Source organism: Excalfactoria chinensis, chromosome 3 (assembly GCF_039878825.1).
Source record: "Excalfactoria chinensis isolate bCotChi1 chromosome 3, bCotChi1.hap2, whole genome shotgun sequence".
NCBI lineage: Eukaryota > Metazoa > Chordata > Aves > Galliformes > Phasianidae > Excalfactoria > Excalfactoria chinensis.
In genome coordinates this window covers 31497477-31516954 of record NC_092827.1, presented here as the reverse complement: position 1 = coordinate 31516954, position 19478 = coordinate 31497477, and the positions used below count along the sequence as shown (strand labels likewise).

At 40.1% G+C, this 19478-nt stretch overlaps 1 protein-coding gene across 1 annotated transcript in view; it reads left to right on the top strand.

Annotated features, from left to right (window-relative positions):
* SNAP91 (synaptosome associated protein 91) overlaps positions 1-14870 on the top strand; it is a 71578-nt gene extending 56708 nt beyond the window's left edge. Inside the window, exons 25-30 of the mRNA XM_072333841.1 lie at positions 747-777; positions 2027-2138; positions 6034-6117; positions 6188-6292; positions 8951-9051; positions 10267-14870. Coding sequence (XP_072189942.1) covers positions 747-777; positions 2027-2138; positions 6034-6117; positions 6188-6292; positions 8951-9043 — 425 coding nt within the window. The 3' untranslated portion in view covers positions 9044-9051; positions 10267-14870. The remainder of the gene's footprint in view (positions 1-746; positions 778-2026; positions 2139-6033; positions 6118-6187; positions 6293-8950; positions 9052-10266) is intronic.
* Positions 14871-19478: the final 4608 nt, after the last annotated feature.

Sequence of the window (19478 nt, the reverse complement as noted above, 5' to 3'; positions counted from 1 at the left end):
TTCTGTGATTGTGTTTAGGATCTGAGACAAATAATAGGATCTATTTGTTAACTGTGATTTGTAACATTTGACCATCCTAGCTACATTCAGGGACATAATCAGACTCCTAACAGATGGGCACTCGAGTATTAACAGATGGAATGGTGAAAATCATCCAAAGTATCTGGTAGTACCATAGAATTTAAGCAGAAAAAGTTCAAGGAGGTGATGACTGACTTGTTGCTACTCTCCTTGTGAAAACAGAGTAGCGGTTGTGTAAAGAACAGACCTTATCTCAGATAGTGAACTTCCCTAAACACGTTCTTGAAGCACTAAACAAAAAATATTCTTTCCTGTAGTGAGGTGGTCTCTGTAACTAAAGATAGTAGCACCAGCCCCTGTACAAATCTAACACAGACCCACCTTAAGTAAGGTACAATATAGAAGTTTTACTTGAAGGACTGTATACATAGAATATACCATTCCTGTATGTAAATACAGCAAAGATATAACTGACCTTAAGGTGTGTACTCTTTAGTTAGGTGTGGACAGAAATGACCATATTTAGAAGTCAGTAGAAGTTTTAATTGCTTAAAACAGATTTAGGTGTGGCTAGCACTCTGATTCTGATCAGATAAACGAAGACAGACAAAACTTCATTATTCATTATAAGCCCATGTGCAGTGAAACATGAGCTGTTACTTTGATGCACTTCAATTTATTAGATGTGTGACTTTTTCTCCCTCTTTTTTTCTTACAACTTTCAGATCTTGGAATTTCTGGTACCACTTCAAAAAAGTAAGTTCAACTTTTAATTTTAAAAAAGAAAGAAAGAAAAAGTTTTCAATCCTGTTTTATAATCTTATATTGATTTTAGTGATTAGTAGGAAACTATGAACTGATCACATCCCAGTACCTCCCTCTTTTCATATTCTCTCAAACAAAAAGTAGCAATTCATAAAGATTTTGAGAAAAAATGCTCTATTCTATGAAGGTTCACTGGATAATTAATGTTAATTGTTTCTGATGTAGCTTTTAAATTTACTGGCTTAAATATGAGCCTCTAAAATATACATATTGTATATAATATATACATATTGTATATAATATACATATTGTATATAATATACATATACATGTATATATCTTTGTATTGGATAGCTGGTTTACAAATGAATTTATCCAGGTGATAAATTGCATTAGCTCCCATCAGTTATTTAGGCTAATATATAAGAGTTTTGTTATCTTTTTACAGACACTGAATGGGCTTATCACGTAGGTGTGTAAAGCTTCTTTTTGCAAGAAGAGATATTTAAAATAGTACACTTGGTTTTGAATGTCTTCAAAAAACTGATTGCTTACTTCTGTATGGAGTCTACCTCTATATCCAAGACTAGTTTTAATGCCCATTCTTTAAGATATGTTGTGCATCTATGGAGATGATAGGAGAGAAATGAGTAAATGCATTGTATACTCCATCCTCCGTTATATAGATTCTCTCAGTCTACTTGATTCAAGGAGTTCAGCCTATTCTGGGTAAAGCAGCTTCTAAAAACATCTAGTTTTGAAACAGCCCTTTTATTCTGTGATTGATTTGTTTCTCTTGTATCTATCAACTTTTTTCAGAACTGAATGCTTTCCTCCTTCATCTGTCTGGGCAAGATTTCTAGCAAAGAAATGACCTTTCAAAGACTTCTAACAGGCAGCTCTATTCCTGGCCCCAGTAGAATAGGCAATAGCAGTCCCTCTTCCTACTTTTCAAGGGTATATGCAATAATATGTTGCCTTCAATCAATACTAATTAAAACATCTCTTTAATTCTCACCACAAAGGCTATAATCACATAACTGAGTGTAGAGTGTAGTGGTGTCTGCTACTAACAGACCTTGGAACTGCATGGTACTAAAAGTCTATCTCTCTGTTAATAGCTTAAACTGTATGTACTATAAACAAATGTGGCTGCAAGCTTTATTTTAATGTATACTGCAATTGGTTTTTATTTTGTGAGTATCTAAAGAACAGCTCTGTCTCTCTCCCTCTCTATTAGGGGAGACCTTCAGTGGAATGCTGGAGAGAAGAAGCTAACAGGAGGAGCCAACTGGCAGCCAAAAGTAGCACCTGCAACATGGTCAACTGGTGGTGTACCAAGTGGCCCATTGGTAGGTGCTTCATCCATCAATACCACTGATACTGAAACCTCAGTATTTTGAGACTGTCCAAGCGTACGTAAATGTACTGCTTCTTTATGTTTCATCTAAAGAATTTGCATGTGTATAAATGATACCATTGTTACAAGTCACATTTTGAAGACCATATTTACAGCCAGCATCACTGAACTCAAGTCAGTGAAGATGCAGTAGCCTACAATTGAAGACTTTATATATGTATTTAATGATTGAAGACATTTCCAAGAAAAGTGTGTGATTAGTCATTTAAGATTTGACCAGCACCAGGTCCAGATAAATTGTTCAAAGAACAGTGATATTCATCCAAAACTGATATAATGACAGAAGAAAATTTAAGCTTGTTCCCAGTTCAAGTTCTCCTGAATGAAGTATCAAAAAGACTGTGCATCATTCAGACTAAGTAGATGACTGATATTAGAGTAGGAGATAGCTTGTTTAGCCCAGTGAAGTACTCTATTGGAAATGGTAAAATTGACATGTGAAATACATTAGAAAGCACTATTTTGAGGAGAAGGGAGTTGAGCTTAGAATCTAAACTTGGATCAAGAGCAATTTGATCGTTAGTAAACTACAAGAGTAATCTAAAGAAAGGTCATATTTCATCAGAGCCACACAGAGCATAAAGCAGCTTCTGTTGGAAAAAGTGGGATGGAGAGAGCTCGCAAGGGCTTGCGTGATCAGTTCATTTCCCTGCTGCAGCAATCAAATATTAATACAGCTCTAAGTGTATTATAGGTTGTTCCTTAACCTTATGGGACTTTATTGAGTATATTAATTGTAATGCTAATTTTTTTTCTTAATAGAGAGGCTGGACAATACTGTACAGTGTAAGTGAATTATTTCCGAGGGGGATCTCATTACACTTACTAAACATGAAGATACTAACAGCAGCTCACCTGCACTGCAGTTACTAAGGCTGGCTTAAAACTACCTTGAAGCTACCTAACATGGCTCTTTCTGGGTTGTCTGTGCAGCAGAAAATCCTCAAGCAACAACTGTTATTTTCAAACAATCTTTGCTATATGTGGATGTGACCCATCTGTCGACATACGCTACCTGAGCTTTCTAGCTTCTGTAATACCAGTCTGATCTGGTAATGGTTTTGCTATCTGATAATTAACTGTCCTTTCTTGGAAAGCTGGGTGGTTTTGATAGCATTTTGTGAAACATGGGTGTTACACACATTTCTTCCAAATCTGTATACCAAAGTATTTTTGAAAACCAAAGCCACAGGGAAAAATAAATGTGAAGACCAAAATGAAGCATTCCTTCACATCACTGTTGAAGCTTGAATTTGAGCCACTGAAGTTTTGGTCACTTTTTCCCTCACTTCCAGATTAAAATCAGCAGCATTACACAAAAATCTGTTCCTTTCAGTGACCCTTACTCTTTCAGGCAAATGCAGATTCAGTTTGTATGGTTATGTTCTTGGCTACTGATGAACTGAATTCTGAACTAAGTTGTGTTCCTTTGTCTGCAATCAGATAGCTTTAGGGTGCTCTTCTGATGTCATTAGTGTATATCTTTATATGCCTTGCTTATCCAATATCCAAGATACTGTTCTTAGCTTGAGGACAGATATGCTGCTAGTGTGATAATGATGTTAGTTGAAATGCTCCCAATAAAAAATTCAGACTGGAAAAGAAGATTTTTAATAATCATTAAGAAAGAGTAGGGTGCTTTTTGTTTAATAAATCTGGAATGAGTTATACTGACTAATCCCAGGTTCCTTAAGAAACTGGTGTATTTCTACCTGGAAGCAAGGATCAGGCAAGGGCATTAAATGTAGCTTTCATAGAAGTGGGCTGCGTGGTAATTGCATATCTCCGGAGCTGCTGACTGATGTCAACTGAGAGCATATAAACACAGTGGATCGGTGCTGGGACCAGTACTTTTTTGTATTTTCATCAATGACATTGACAGTGAGTTTGAGTGCACCCTCAGCAAGTTTACTGATGGCACCAAGCTGTGGGCTGCAGTTGACACACCAGAGGGATGGGATGCCATCCCAAGGGACCTAGACAGGTTTGAGCAGTGGACCTTGGAGAACTTTATGAGGTTCATCAAAGCCAAACTGCATCTGGGTCGAAGCAACCTTTAATACCAATGCAAGCTGTGGGATGAAAGGATTGAGCACAGCCCTGCTGAAAAAGACATGGGGGCACTGGTGGATGGCAAACTAGACGTGAGCCAGCAATGTGGCCTCACAGCCCAGAAAGCCAACACTATCTTGGGCTGCATCAAATGAAGTGTAGCCTGCAGGTCAAGAGAGCTGAACCTGTCCCTCTACTCTGCATTGGTGAGACCTCACCTGGAGTACTGCCTCCAGACCTAGAGTCCTCAGTACGGGAGAGACATAAACCTGTTGAAGCACATCCAGAGGAGGGCCACAAAAATGATTCAAGGGATGGAACATCTCTCCTATGAGGACAGGCTGAGAGAGCTGGGGCTCTCAGCATCTCAGCATGGAGATGAGAAGGCTCTGAGATGACCTGATAGCAGCATTTCAGTGGCTAAAGGGGAGCTACAGGAAGGAAAGGGAAAGACTCTTTGGCACAGTCTGTTGTGATAGAACAAAGGGAAATGGTCTCAAGATTAAATAAATATTTAGTTTGGATATAAAGAAAAAGTATTTTACAGTGAGGGTGATGAGGCACCGGAACAGGTTGCCCAGAAAGGTGTTCGATGCCCCGTCCTTGCAGACTTTCAAAGAGAGGCTGGATCAGTCTCTGGGCAACCTGATCTAGCTGTGTATGTCTCTGTTCATTGCAGGGGACTTGGACTAGGTGACCTTTAAAGGTCCCTTCCAACTCTAAGGATTCCATAGTTCTGTGTTTCTATTTCTGACTCAAGGTAGGTAGTCAGGATTTAGAGGCTCATGCATGACCTCACAATTTCTGTAAAAGCTTGAGAAATTGTGCCAATAGACTTAGTTAGGTTCCAAGGTAGCAGTAATGATGTTCCTAAAAATCCTACCACCATCTTTAATCCCTTTCTTGAATGCTTCCTGCATCTCTTTGAAGTTCTTATTAAGAGTTTAAACAGTGTATGGATTAAATATACTTCTGTGAAAAGTAAAGACTTGCATGCTTTTCAGGCCATAAAGAGACTGTACACAGGAAATTAGAGGCAAGGGAACTTAAAGGAATGGTGCATAGGTTCTGCTGGATACCTGAGTTGGCTACTTCAAGGATACTGTTTTAGTTGGGCTGTTTATACAGTCAGACTTCTAAACTAATATTTGTCTCATCCTGAATCCTAGTGGAAGGTCTCTTTTCTTTGCTTATATGTTATTTGAATGAAAATAAATTGTATGACAAGTTAAAGTTTCCTTTGAAAAGTATGTAACAGATCTGATTGTGGTTTAAGTAAGTGTGTGAACTTAGTTTTTAAGTTAATATCACTGCATAGTGATACTACTTTTTATTGGAAATTAATTACTATAGCAGCTCCTTCCTTTAACTTTACATTCTGCTTAAGCGAGGCATAAATCTATAGCTTTTACTAAAACTAAGTGCTACAGCATGTGCAATGGTGTGTTGGCTATCAGTTACAAAACTGGTGTGCTTTCTTACCCTTTGTTGAAAGAGGAGTAAAGTATGAATTTCCTTGGGCCCACTTTGGCTTTATTCAGAAAATGAACTCCATTTGCAAAGAGAATTAAGTTTGTCATCCTAGCTATCTTATGACAAAGTCCTTATTGTAAGGACTAATTCAATTCTCTCATTCTTCAGAAGGGGGTTAGGTATAACCTACTACATAACAGTCTGACTTGATAGAACAATTTTGAGAATGCAGTTTCCAGATAATTGGTATTACAGAAATTCATGTTTCTCTTTTCTTTTTAAAATTTTCTTCTATTTTCCAGGCAGGAGCCGTGCCTCCAGCAGGTGGAGTTCCTCCCACAGGAGGTACCCCACCTGTTGCACAGCCAGGAGCCACATTTGGGATGGTGAGTCTCTTTCACTATACAGCTTTCCCTTTTTTATCCAGAAACCTACTCATGCTGCCCTGATTTACAGCCCCCAGCAGGACCAGGTGTACCCATGATGCCCCAGCAGCCAGTTATGTATGGGCAGCCCATGATGAGGCCACCATTTGGAGCTGCCGCAGGCCCTGGTGTACAGGTGAGTCAGTGCTCACAGAAAGAGTCTTCTGTGTCTAACTATATCCAAGATGTGTTTTGGGGGGGATCTGGGTTTAGTTTGAAGTAGAACTGTTTGGTGTTTCTATTCTGTTTGGAGCTTGCCCACATTTACTAAAACTATGCTCTGCATCTTCCCTCTCATTCCACTAAGAGGATTCTTCAGGAAACTGACCTTCTGCTTATGGACAAGCTGAGGTCTCAAGTTCTTTAATGACAGCTGTTTCTTAGTAAATGCAAGCTTAATGTTTTTAGGCTGGTGGCATGCTGCAAAATTACTGCATTTGAGTATAAATTCCTGTAGTGTATATAACTCTAAGAGTTCAAGAAGTGTTTTTCACTGCAATGTGCAAATTTAAGTATTGAGGAGTGGAGTTTTTCTTCTAACCTACACTGGTGTGGAAGAATGCAAATGTAAAGTCTTGAGCTTCAGTCACTCTGTGTGTTTTTTAAGCTGGGAGGTACATGGCACTACTTCATTTTTCATGTATTTAAAGTGTATTTACCTAGTCTGACTTTGTGACAATCACCTTTAGACCCAAAAGGACACATACAACTTGGTCACACACAGCTAAAGCAAACATGTTCTTTAAGAACTAGCATAGCAATTAAAGTCTGGATTGGGTGTCTAAATTGTGAGACAGATGTAGAATCTTCAGCATAAATTTCTGCGCATACAAATTCTCTGGTAGTTGCTGCATATAGGAAACTTTTTAGTCATTAAATGAGGAGATAGTTGCTTAGCAGCAACTCTGGGTGAATCACGGAATGATTGAAGCTTGAAGAAACATCTGGAAGTCTTCTCATCCAACCTCTCCTCAAGCAAGATGCCCAGGACCATGTCCAGATGGCTTCTGAAATTCTTTAAGGAGGAGATTCCATAACCTCTGAGGCACCAGCGCTCAGTCACCCACACAGTGTTCAGGAGGAGCCTCCTGTGCTCCAGTTTGGGCCCACTGCCTTTTGTCCTGACACCTCTCTTTATGCTTGACCAATATACCTAGACATTACTTCTGGATATTGTCCTGCAGGTTCCTATGTAGTGACGCTTCAAAGCAGAACAAATTAGTCTGAGAAGACGGTAGTCATTCAGGAGGCAGAAAATAGTAAAGAACTGCAAAGTGGTCTCTAGCCCCCAAAACAAAGTAGTGCACTGCTGTAGTACTCGCACATTACTTATGTCACTCAGACAACCATCTGTCCTACAGTCTGTTCCTCGTCATGCAGCTGCCTACCTACCAGCTGCCACCTGAAAGTCCAATCTTAGCAGACTTCAGTGTCTGAGCACTTGTGCCTCAAATGCTTCACTTGGCAAGAATTGTGCACTAGCAGATTAAAGGCAGTTGCTCTAAATGGATCTAGAGAAAAAGTCAATCTTTTGGATCAGATTGTGGTAACTGATCACCCTACTCATAATGCAAGGCTAAGTATCAGTTGCTTCTTACAGTACCCAAGTATTCCTTTTAACTTGAAGCTAATAAGAATTGGAAGAGCAGCAGTCTGTATCTACTCTGATACAGAGCTTTTAGTTGACTGATAACCACTAGCTGACGCAACATAAGCCACAATAGCTGCTCCAGCCTATTTTTCCATAAGAGTTTAGTTTATAGTAATTATGTAAGGACCCTTTCCAGAGGAGAGATGGGGTACAACTTTCCTGAAGTACTTTTCATCTTATCTTTGAAATTAATTGCAAATGTGCAGGAGTGCAAACTGCACTCCTTAAGTTAGAAACTACGTTCTTGTTTAAAGTAACTCTTAGTTTTCCCTGCAGAAATGAGAAGAACTTCAAACTGCTCTAAGAATTTAGACTGTAGCCATTGGAGCTCTGAATTCCACATATACCTATTCAGTCTTCCCATCTTAAACTGTCTCCTGACACAGATTATCAAGAATGATATTATGGAAGGGGGTTGGACTTGATGATCTCTGGAGGTCCCTTCCAACCCCAACAATTCTGTGAAGACACAAACACATTTTTCTTAGAGTAGGGTAGTCATAAATTTGCCAGGGGTATATATTAAACACCCACAGTGCCCTCAGGTAAGGTAGTGACAGTGGAGATTAAGGATGAGCAAATCATTTAGCTCATTAGGGAAAAGGGCTGCATGGAACTTGAAAAATGGATACTTTCTACTGAATAGTTCATTTTATGCCTAACAAAAATCAAGAAGAATTTAGGTGTAATACAGTCACATCTGCAGTACATTAATGGGCTTTCATTTTTGTTACCAGTCCAGAACAACTTGTATTTAAATGTCAGTTGCTAGATTTTCAGATGTTCTGTGCAGCACACACTCAGCTAATTCTGTACCTTGGTGTTTAAAATCTAACAATTGCTTAACTTCTGTCTGGTTTGACAATCCTAACACTGTTCTGTCTTACAGGGTGCAACTGATTAGCTATGCTAACAAGAATAGGCAGTGTCTGTGCCCATTTCATCAGCCAAGCATTGTTAACTCTGTAGTAAGGACAGAATTTAAACAATGCTTGAGCAAAATGGCAGCACAGTGAAGTTAACAGCAATGTAGAGCTTTCATATGCTTGCAGTGTGCTTGTGTGAGATCCAGCTATACTTACCTAATGCGTGTGTATCCATGTTGCTTTGTTTTTTCCTGCCTTCCTGGCTGACGTCTGTTAGCTTTCTCCAAGCCCAACTCCTGCTACTCAGAGTCCCAAGAAACCTCCAACAAAGGACCCATTAGCGGATCTTAACATCAAGGATTTCTTGTAAACGATAAGGTATTTTGTGACTGCCTGCATGTTATGCCGCAGTACAGATCTGGCAAACAGATGGTGATGATTAGTCCTGCAGATTAAACACGATGAGCTGAATTGTACCTGTGGAGATCTGTAGGAACATGCACTGATAATGTGGTGGCTAAAATAGAAAACTGAATTCTGTCTACATTTTGTAATTCCAGCCTGAAAGCCTGATGTTTGACTACCTTTTGCCAAAAGTGACTGACAAGAAAATTATCTTCAATCTATTGCTTCCATTTTGTCTCGCTTCCACTCAGTCCAAGGGTTCACATTTTTGTTCTTCATGAAATTGTTACTGAAACAAATAGAAACATAATAAGAGTACATATACTGGAGCAAAACCGTGCCAAAGAGGCTTGTTCCACATTGTTACAAGGAGCTTGCATTGTTTATGGGATCTGCTGGTAAATTGTGATTGATCTTGCATCCCATCTTATGTGTGTGGGAACAGATATTGTAGCGCAGGTATGGAGAGATGAAAAGAAGGAAAATAAATAGGGGTGGAAAGAAATGTCAAATTGGATTTAGCACTTCTGCATGTTACTTTTTAAATGGCTGCAGTAAGGTAAGCATTTGTAAGTCCAGGATAATTTGCCATGTGAGGAGAAGACTTTATTTGTGTATCTCTGAAGCCTTTGCAAGTCCCTTTTCTTTCTACCCATGGCTTAATTTTAAGGCTTGTTCTGTGCTTCCTCAGTGCTGGAATTAGCAGCAGGGGATGGGATTGAGCTTATTTTAGCAGGTGCCATGTGGCTCTTTTTCTCCACATTTCTCTGTTCCAGCTTTGAAGGTACCTAGGAATTTCTGGAGACTTCTAAGAGTGGAGATGCATTCTTTTATTGCTGGGTTCACAGCTTTCAGCTTTTATTTGTAGTAGACAGGTTCATAAGTGGAGTTGCTGTCCCTGACATTGTTCAAGAGGCATCTGGATGAGGAGCTATGAGATACGGTTTAGTGGCTTGCTTGCGGTAGCAATGGTTATGGGAGGATGGTTGGATCTTGTAGATCCTTTCCAACCTTGTGGTTCTATGATTCTATAGCTGTCCGTGGGAAGGCAGCCACTTTGTTGAATGCTGGTAACAGCTCTGAGATGCAATAAAGAGTATATTTGGTACTTTCCCCTTAATTTTTCTAGAATGCGTTATGTTTCATTCATTATTTCTGCTTTCATGTAACACTATTCTGTTTCCACAGCTGCGGTTTTTCTGACAAGATGATAAAAACATGAGTTTGGAGTCTACAATTGGATGCTCAGAGTTTCAAAGTGAGCCACCAGTACCAAACCCAGCGCTTACTCAGACTTTCTCTTACTCCTGAAACGTGTAGCACAGCTGTGAAAGTGAACATTAGGAATGTGTACTACCTTAGCTGTTATCCCTACTCTCTCTAAATTTGTGTACTTGGGTTATTTGTGTTTTACAATTTAAACAATGGATGTATGTTTCTGATGCCTTCTAGTGCTTTTCTGAACCTATCCCACAGGGGCAGATTATGCAGCTGTTGTTTGGTGAGCCATTTGGAGCGATGTCTGTGTTTTTTGAAGGTTTCAATGTATATAACTTTTTGAGGACACCTACAATTTCCCTAAGACTCAGTTTCTCCTTTATCTGTTACAAAATATAGTGTGATAATACCAGATAGTAAGGAAAATACTTATGGAATTGTGTGGAATACATTTTTTTTCCAGTCACAGGAATCTCAATTGTCGTGAAAAAATGTTTTATTTTTGTGGCACTGTATATGTTAAGATAATTTAAAGTAATATAAAGGTAAACTTCCATAACAAGTACTTTTCCAATAATTTTCCAAGACTGAAAAGTCATATCTGAAAGATTACCATATTTATTGCTGATTTGATTTTAAAATGTATTTTAATTATTTAAGGGGTTTTTTTTTGTTTTGTTTTTGTTTTTTTCATTTAAAATTGGCATATTTATCTATCAGTTCTTGCTGAATGCACTGAAAATAAGTAAAGGGTCAGTCTCTCTCCACGTAGTTGAAAAAAGCAACCATAGTTGTCTGGCATTAAGGAATTTTAAATCTGAGAGCACTCATTGGTGTATCTGTAGTCAGAACATTACAAGTGATGTTATTCACCTCTGTTTAGTTCTTACGTACATCTCTTGATTTAGTGCTTACCTGTGTATGCCTTAGGCTAGTGTTTTCTCCATTTCCCCAACTGCGCTGTGAGTAGCTTTTGTACAGTTGGTGATTAGATTTAATTCTGATCCAGAGATCAATGCCCTTTACTGTACATAATGTGTTTCTTTAATTTTTATTTGTTCTCATACTGTTTCTGCTGATGGCTTGGCTTAAGATCTTGACTCTTCAATGAGGTCACTGTTGATCAGTGTTACAAGTGGCTTGGCAGTTCTCTGTAAAAGCATATTGGGTTGGAAAGATTCACCCAAAGTCTTTCAAATTAACTATTTAATCAATGTATGGTACCATTAAGAGTGGATGTATCACAGAATTTGCTGTGGGGATAACATACACCGTAATGGGAAAGTTCTATAAAAAGTTAATTTCAAAATGACTCTTCTTTGTATTTCGGTTTAAAAAAGAAAAAAGAAAATAGCAAAAAACAGAAAAACAGAAAATCCCAGTGCATGTGTGCCCTCTGAGATGCAATAAACACCTTGATCAAACTAAATACCTTGTTGCTATTTTCCTGATCATTCAGATGCTGAGCACAACACTATGCTTTGAAAGGGGAATATGTATTGTGAGAAGGTAGTTGTGAGAGGGAGAAGAGAATTCTGTAGTTTGACACATAATACCTCAGAAGTTTTCATTAGAGATGTGATCTCCTAAACTAGATTGTTATTGAAGTAGTTGCACCTGTGAGAACTTATGGTACTGGTCCCAATCTTTTCTATGAGGTTCTATTCAACAGCTTGTTGAGAGCTAGTGCAGCTATGGTACTACAAGAATTACTTGTGCCAAGGTTCATCTTGTGGTGGGATGAAAGGAAGGGAAAATGTTTAGTCACACTGAAGACTTTCTGGTGATACACAACTAACAAGAGACCTTTTGATGAAATGATGAAGTGGTAAAAGATGAAGTGATAAAGTGGTACTGAAAGCTGTTTTGTTACGAACAACAAAACACTGAAACAACTTGGCAAGGTCTGAATTAAGAACTGGATTGCAAAGAAGTTTCCACCAGCAGGGTGGTGTAATTGCTTAAGAGATTATTTCATTTTTCAGTTTTATTTTTATTCCATTTTCTTTAATTTTCTGCTATTAATTTATCTTGGTTGGCCATTTAAAGGGCTTTTAATACACGTAACCCGTGGAGTCAGACTGCCCTGTAAATGCACTATTTAAGCACTAAGACCCAAACAAGCTTGTCCAGAAAGTCTCATAGGTCTCCCAGGCTCTGATCATTTGTGTTTTTTGCTCTTCCTTGCTATGTGCTCTGTGTTGCCTGGGGGTCTGACACACGGCACTGTGAAGCTTTCTTGAATGAAGCATTGTTAGAGTTAGGGTGGTTTGGTTAGGTTGTGGTTGGACTTGACGATCTTTAAGGTCTTTTCCAAACTGAGCAATTCTGTGGTTCTATGATTCTGTACCTTTTTTTTTGTTTTCCAAGGACCATCATAACCAAGCCCTGCATGTGAGGAGATGTGTTCAGACTACTTCACTGGGTGTTGTTCTAATTAATGATGCAAAGTTAGTTGCATGTACTTTGTTGCCAATAAATGTTTGCTGTAACAAAATCTAGTGATTTCTGTAGGACACAGATGCTTCAAAGGGTAAAACCTCAGTTTGGGGGCCAGGTACACTCTATCACTATGTGGTAAATATCTTTCTGTAGCAGCTTCTACAGTGCCTCCAGTTCTTGTTCTTCATTCCTGTTAACCTTATGTAGATCTCATGCCAATGAGCTCTGTGAGAGTGTGGTGCTTTCCTTTGAAGATGAAACCTCTAGTGATGTGAGAAATGCACAGCTCCTCCCCAAGCCTGGGTGCCTGTGAACTCAGTTTGCTGTAGAGTTTGAATGACAGTGGTAGCAAATCTCAACCTGGCTCATTATCTGAATGCTTGGGGTTAGCAGCCTCTCACACAACTTCCCCATTCATCGTTCATTACAATTAACTATTTTTGTGATTATTTTTTAGCTATATATTTCAATGTGCTGTAACTTGATCTGTGGACTTTCCCTGGAATGATGCTGGTGTTCTCCAAGACAACAGATGAAAATCTGGAAGTTGAGGACTGAATCGTTATCTTCTAAGATTGTATTTCAGACTGGTTGCTAAATCGTGCTGCTACCAAAACTGTTCCTAAGAACGGAACATTTCTAAGTAGAAGAACTGAAAAAGCTAGAGACTTGCCTTAAAAAGGTCAATCAGATGGAAATTACTTTGCAAATGCAGTTGATGCTTTGGTTATATGGGATATTACTGGCGGATGACAGATCTAGTGCATGATATAGCCACTAGCTGTAGCTGACATAGTTCTGTTTTTCTGGTATGGCTCTTTGCTCCTGATCCTCCTTTCCCATGTTGTGTATTGCTAGTGCTGTGAGCAGTGTGGGTAGTGGCAGACACTGAAGGACTGAAAGAACTAAACAAGAATTTCAGAGATGGAATTACAGAAGGTGAGTGTGGGCTATATGTGTTTTAAAGCAGCCAGCACTGGTATTTTTTTCTGTTTCAGATCTTGGCTGCTAAAGCTTCAACTCCTCTTCTCTTCCTCTTAATTAAACTCTGAGAACCATGTGGGTAGCAAAAGCCTGATGCTTGTTCTTTTGTACAGACATCTTCTAATGCAGTTATAGATATAAGGGCCAAATGTGAGTCACCAAAGGTGGTAGTGCAGAAGGAGAAACTCAGCACACAAAAAGTGGAGAAGTGCAGAGGGGTGTGGATAAGCATCCACTACAAAGACTGAGGATAGCACACCTCTCATTTGGTTACATAAGTGAACCTGTGAAAGGTTGATAAATCTACCCTGCTATGACAGAGTAAAGCCACTCCATCCTTATGTTCATGGTTGAGTGTCACCCATCTTTTGAAAATATGGCTGTCTTCTGATTTAGTGTGATGTAAGCTCTTTGTCAGGCTACCTTACTGTTGTAGATGCCCACAGTAGCCATCTTTTTCAGAGGCCTTACTAAAGCAGTAGCCTACTCCAATGGAAACAAAAAGTTCATAATGCTAAGTGACAGCAGGTCCAGGGGAAGCAGAAGATACTCCGTCAGAGTTGAATTGTCAGTTGGAGACAATTGAGTTGCCCACCACAACTGCAGGGACTGGTAGACTCTCTGTCACATGTATAAACGTACTGGGTTTTGTGAAATGCCACTTTAACACAGGAGTAGGAAAAAACCAATAATTTCTATGGTTGGTTGTATGATTTAAGCTTCATGTATCTATAATATGTCTATAATTGTACCCAATCATTCTGTGCAAGAGGATTCAATGATTCTTCCTTATTGGAATAATACTGTGCTACCTCCAGCTGGCTTAAAATACAGTTTCAAAACCCCCAGATTTGGCTTTATTAAAAATAATAATAATAATAATCTAAGAGTAGAATAGTTTACTTTCAACAGGAGCTGAAAACAAGTTTAACAGACTAGCAAAGCTGCTAAATCTTGGTTAAAAATGGGGAGGAGTTAATAATATTGAGACCATGCCATGTAATTAAAATTGTCACATTATATAAATACTAGTTCAGGCACTGGAGAATCTTTGAACCTACTGATCCCCTCTGAACCTTGGTACAGACCAGCTGCTATTGCTCATGTCACCTCAGACTCACTGAGGTTTCCATATTTCATAAACTTATGTGAAATGACGTTGAGATGGTGATTTGGCTAATCCTGCATTCAACTGGCTTTTAAAATTATTATTATTTCTCTCAAATTTCCTTTTATATGTTAAGCTCCAACATATGCAGATGAAATCATAATCTTATTACCGTGGTGCTCCATAAAGATTTGAGCAAGGGTTGCTTTAAATTTCTGAACAAAGATACCATTCAAAAAATATGGTTCTTTCCAAATATAAATAAATTACATAATGATGGCAAGAGCTTCACTTTTTATTTCAATGTTTAAAATTATAAGTAGCAATTATAATGCATGTGCACTTCTGGTATATATCTTACACCTATGCCATTAGTGTAGTGAAATCTGCTCTAGAGAACTGCTGCGCTGCTCTGTCTATGCACAACATGGTATTTTGCATCCAGGTTTTCTGTAGGGTTTCAAGATCCTGGCAAAAAATTTTTCTTACAAAGCAGTTTATGTATCTGCTGAAATATTTTGCTTCTTTAGACGTTCATTATTGACCATCAGGATTGATTCTAATCCTACTCTATTATTTAGTCTGGTTTGGGTATTTTTCGGAGAGCTTACTTTCTTAACCAACAACCATTAAGGGCTGGATGTGGGTTGTTTGGGCTTTTAGCAGCTTTTTTAAAAACCTCAAAGAATTTGCTAACGTATCACAACCTTTAGATAAGTATATACTGAAGAAGGGTTTACTAGAAGAGGGAATATACTGGGGGGATGAGGGGGGAAAGGAGGAGGGCTATAAGAAGGGAACAGGCTGTTTAGTAGGGTCTGTTGTGTTAAGACAAGGGGAAATCCTTTTGAACTAAAAGAGGGGAGATTTAGACTGAATATAAGGAAGAATTTTTTTTACAAGGAGGGTAGTGGAACAGATTGCCCAGAGAGGTGATGGATGCCCTGTCCATGGAGACATCCAAGGTCGGACTGAATGGGGCTCTGAGCAGCCTGATCTAGCTGTAGGTGTCCCTGTTCACTGCAGGGCAGTTGGACCAGATGACTTTTAAGGGTCCCATCCAACTTAAACAATTCTCTGGTTCTATGAAATGGTCTGTATGTCTCTCAAATGTAAATTGCTGAGGCACAGAGAGCTGCGAGCCTTGGGAGCTGCAGTGATGGTTTCTGCTAGCAAGGAAAATCCTCCATCTGAAACCTGCAGTACTGTCTTTGCTCCTTTAGAGATCCACCCTTAGGTATTAAAGAAAGCGCCTTACACCAACACCGGATTGCAGGTGGTTGGTCCAGAAATCCTGGAATGAAGCAGCCAGGCTTCATCCCAGCTGTTTTGAGTCCAATTTAGTCTGTGTGAAGGGCCCATGGTGGACATGCTGCTTTGCTGCTGCAAGCTGAGCTGTATAAATGGATGGCAGTTACCCTGTAGGCCACTGTACATACTCCTGAAACAGGAGAGCTTTATCCCTTCAATAGAGCTGGGGTTGTTTTGCAAATGAAACACAGGGAAAAACTGCAGATAAAACATAGCTACACCACCTACAGGTGGGATTTCCTGGTTTAATCCCAGATTATCACTGGCAAGCTGCTCAGCTGCATGGGGATGTGTGTTGCTGTGATGGCACCAGTCTGGAACAGCAGCTGGGAGAGGCCTCACCCACACGAGCTGCCAGTGGTGGGTGTTCAGATGTGCGGTCAGTGGCAGAGTGTGGAGACCAGCAAGCAACAGCCCCAGGCACCCCACTAGGACCTGTACCTCCCCACTGCATGTCCTGCAGCTGTGCAAGCAATTTGCTGCCCAGTTAGGATAATCATACTAAGAGCATCAAATTGTTCTGATTTTTTCTGTCAAAGAAATGAGGGAAATTCGGTGAAGCTTCACTGGGGACCCGGAGGAAGAGGATGTGTCAGGTGATTGAACTCAGCTCTTGCTGCTTGGGTCCAGCTGGTGCCCTGCTTTGTGAGTGCTTTAACATGCTGCACACTGCATTGGGACAGTCAGGAGCTGATTATATGTAAGTTTCTAGGAGTGCAAAAGAAAAGAGAGAAAAGCTGCTTTGTTAGTCTCTGTGGGAATGGGTAGAGCATGGGAAGTTGCTGTCATTAAATGTAAGAGATAAAAGGGTGCACTCCTGTGCTGGGAAGGAACATGCAGCTCTGGGTGGCAACTGTCTTATACTAATGCAGTCCCTGAGGTTCCTCCAAGCTGAAGAGGATGAGGTTGGAGCTGACCCCTGTGTGTGTGTCTGTGTAGCACGCTGGGTTTGTACAGCACACCAACCATGCTAAAACTGCTTTCAAATGCAGGACCCTGTAAGGACAGCTCTATCCCCTTAAAGAAGTATTATGCTATTAGTGGCAGCTGTTCTTTGGGGTGTTTTTTAAGGCTGCAGACAGAGCACTTACCCTCATATTGATTAAGGCACAGAGGTCAGATTTTATTTAGTCCCAGCTGATAAGGAGAAAGTCAATCAGGAAAATGCAAAGGATGGAACCCTTCAGTCACATCAGCTGCAGTACTAAATCACAGATCACAGAAGGTAAATTTGCAAGCAGTGAAGTGTGAGATCTAAATTGGACACTAAAAAAACACTTTTTGATGAGTATTGATTTTCTTTTCACTTTTTTGAAATGAACAGACCTTCCTACAGATCACAAATGCCTGTCGTGCATTACTCAGTAACACATAAATATGTATAATGTGCAGCGGGTCAAATTTCCCTCTAAGATTCACCACTGTAAGTGCTGCAATGTTTATTTGGTTACTGGAGCTTACTAAAACAGGAGTTCAGTTTCAGCCCACCGTTATTAAAAATGACTTCACACATCCTCCCTGGATACATATAGTGAACTGTTTTTAGAGACACTAATATACTAGAAGGATGAGAAAACTGGGGAGGAACTTAAGAAGACAAAAGAAGAAAAGATAAAGAACAGAGCAGAATGGCTGAGGTGGAAAGGGACCTCTGGGACTGTCTGGTCGAACCCCCACTCCAACAGGGACACCCAGAGCAGGGTGACCAGGTCCACGTCCAACTGGCTTTTGAAGTTCTTCAAGGAAGAAACTCCACAGCCTCTGGAAAGCTTGTGCCAGTACTCAGCCACCTGCACAGCACAGAAGTGCTTCAGGGAATCTCTTGTGCTCCAGTATGTTCCCATTTCCCTTGTTCTAGAAATAGGCACCACTGGAAAGAGCCTGGCTTCTTCTCTTGGCACCACACCCTCCCGTCAGGTATTGTTGATGAGATCTGCCTGAGCTTCTTCTTCTCCAAGCACAGAGGAGACAAAAACTCCAGTGTTCATGCTCAGATGCCCCTGCTTATGCTGCCATTCAAGCAAACCATGCCTGAGCCCAAACTCTCGTGGTGAGCAGCAAGAGTCAAATAGCACAATGGATCCCTGCCTGGTGGGGATGGGCTGGGATGGAGAAATGTTTGGTATGTTCTAACTAAAGTAAATACAGTTCTTTTCTTAGAGATTACTCTTAAAATATATATGTGTTTTTTTGTTTTTGTTTTTGTTTTCCATTGTATTACTCATAAATCCCATCGGGCTAACTCTACATTCTCTCTATCTTTTTTTTATTAGATTTGTCAGTAGCTTTCTTCTCTGTTAGCACTAGTTAGCCAATGAGTTAATCATTCAAAAGAAGGCAAAGGAATGGAAAAAAACAAGGGTTGTCTTTTACTGTAAGAAAGACAAAGGTCCTATTTTCTCCAATTCCAGAAGGTATTGCGGGTTTTTGCTGCTGATTACAACCTTCTCCTTTCCCTTCTCCTTTCCATGTCTGCAGCCACAAAGGTGCCACCAGGGCAGGCCCTCCAGCTGGTATTAAGTGGAGTTGACACCAGAAATTCATCCAGAGTTGGAAATTAATGGGAGGGGAAGGGCTGGAGATTGCTGTAACTGTAGCTAAAGGGCAGCTGAGTAATTCCGCTGAAAAACTGCCCAATTTGGTTTCATCCAATGTTTTCCAGCATTTTCACATGGAAATGCAGAGCCATAGCAACCACAATTAATATGGTGTGTGCATAACTGCCAACAAGCACAATCTTTATCAAATGTGGGTTTAGCTTTTGCAGTGCATCTGACCCTCCTTCTTAGCTGCAGCCTTGTTAAGGTTCAAAGATGTGCTCCAAGTGAGAGGAATGGGAAGCTTGTCAGGGTGCTATTTGTAACCCACCTAAGACATAGTTTCCTCAGCGACTTCGGGGTTTCAGTGGCTGATGTTGTTTGCTCAGGTCATTCTAAACTCTTGATAAAGATGCCGTGCATTGGAACTGTGTCAGGAAAATACTCTCATGAGGAACTGGGCTGTGTCGGAACATTTTAAGGATGAGTTGGTATTGGGTAGGATGCCACTGGTCCCTTGGAAATGTGAAACCCATACTATGTCCTGAAATGTGCCCTCCATAGGAGCAACAAAACCCCTGACAAGGACCTGCAGAGGACACAGACTTCACCCGTGGGTAGGGGCAGGGAAACATCTCTCAAGCACGAAGCCACTCTCTGGGGTAGTGGCAGATGGTACAGCCTCATGGACCTTGGTCCAAGTGAAAAACCCATTGGTCCTATCTATTCTCATGTGGCCCTTTCTCCTCTCCTGTACATGGATTCCAAGAGTTGCGTGGGAGCCCCTGTCAGACCCTGTT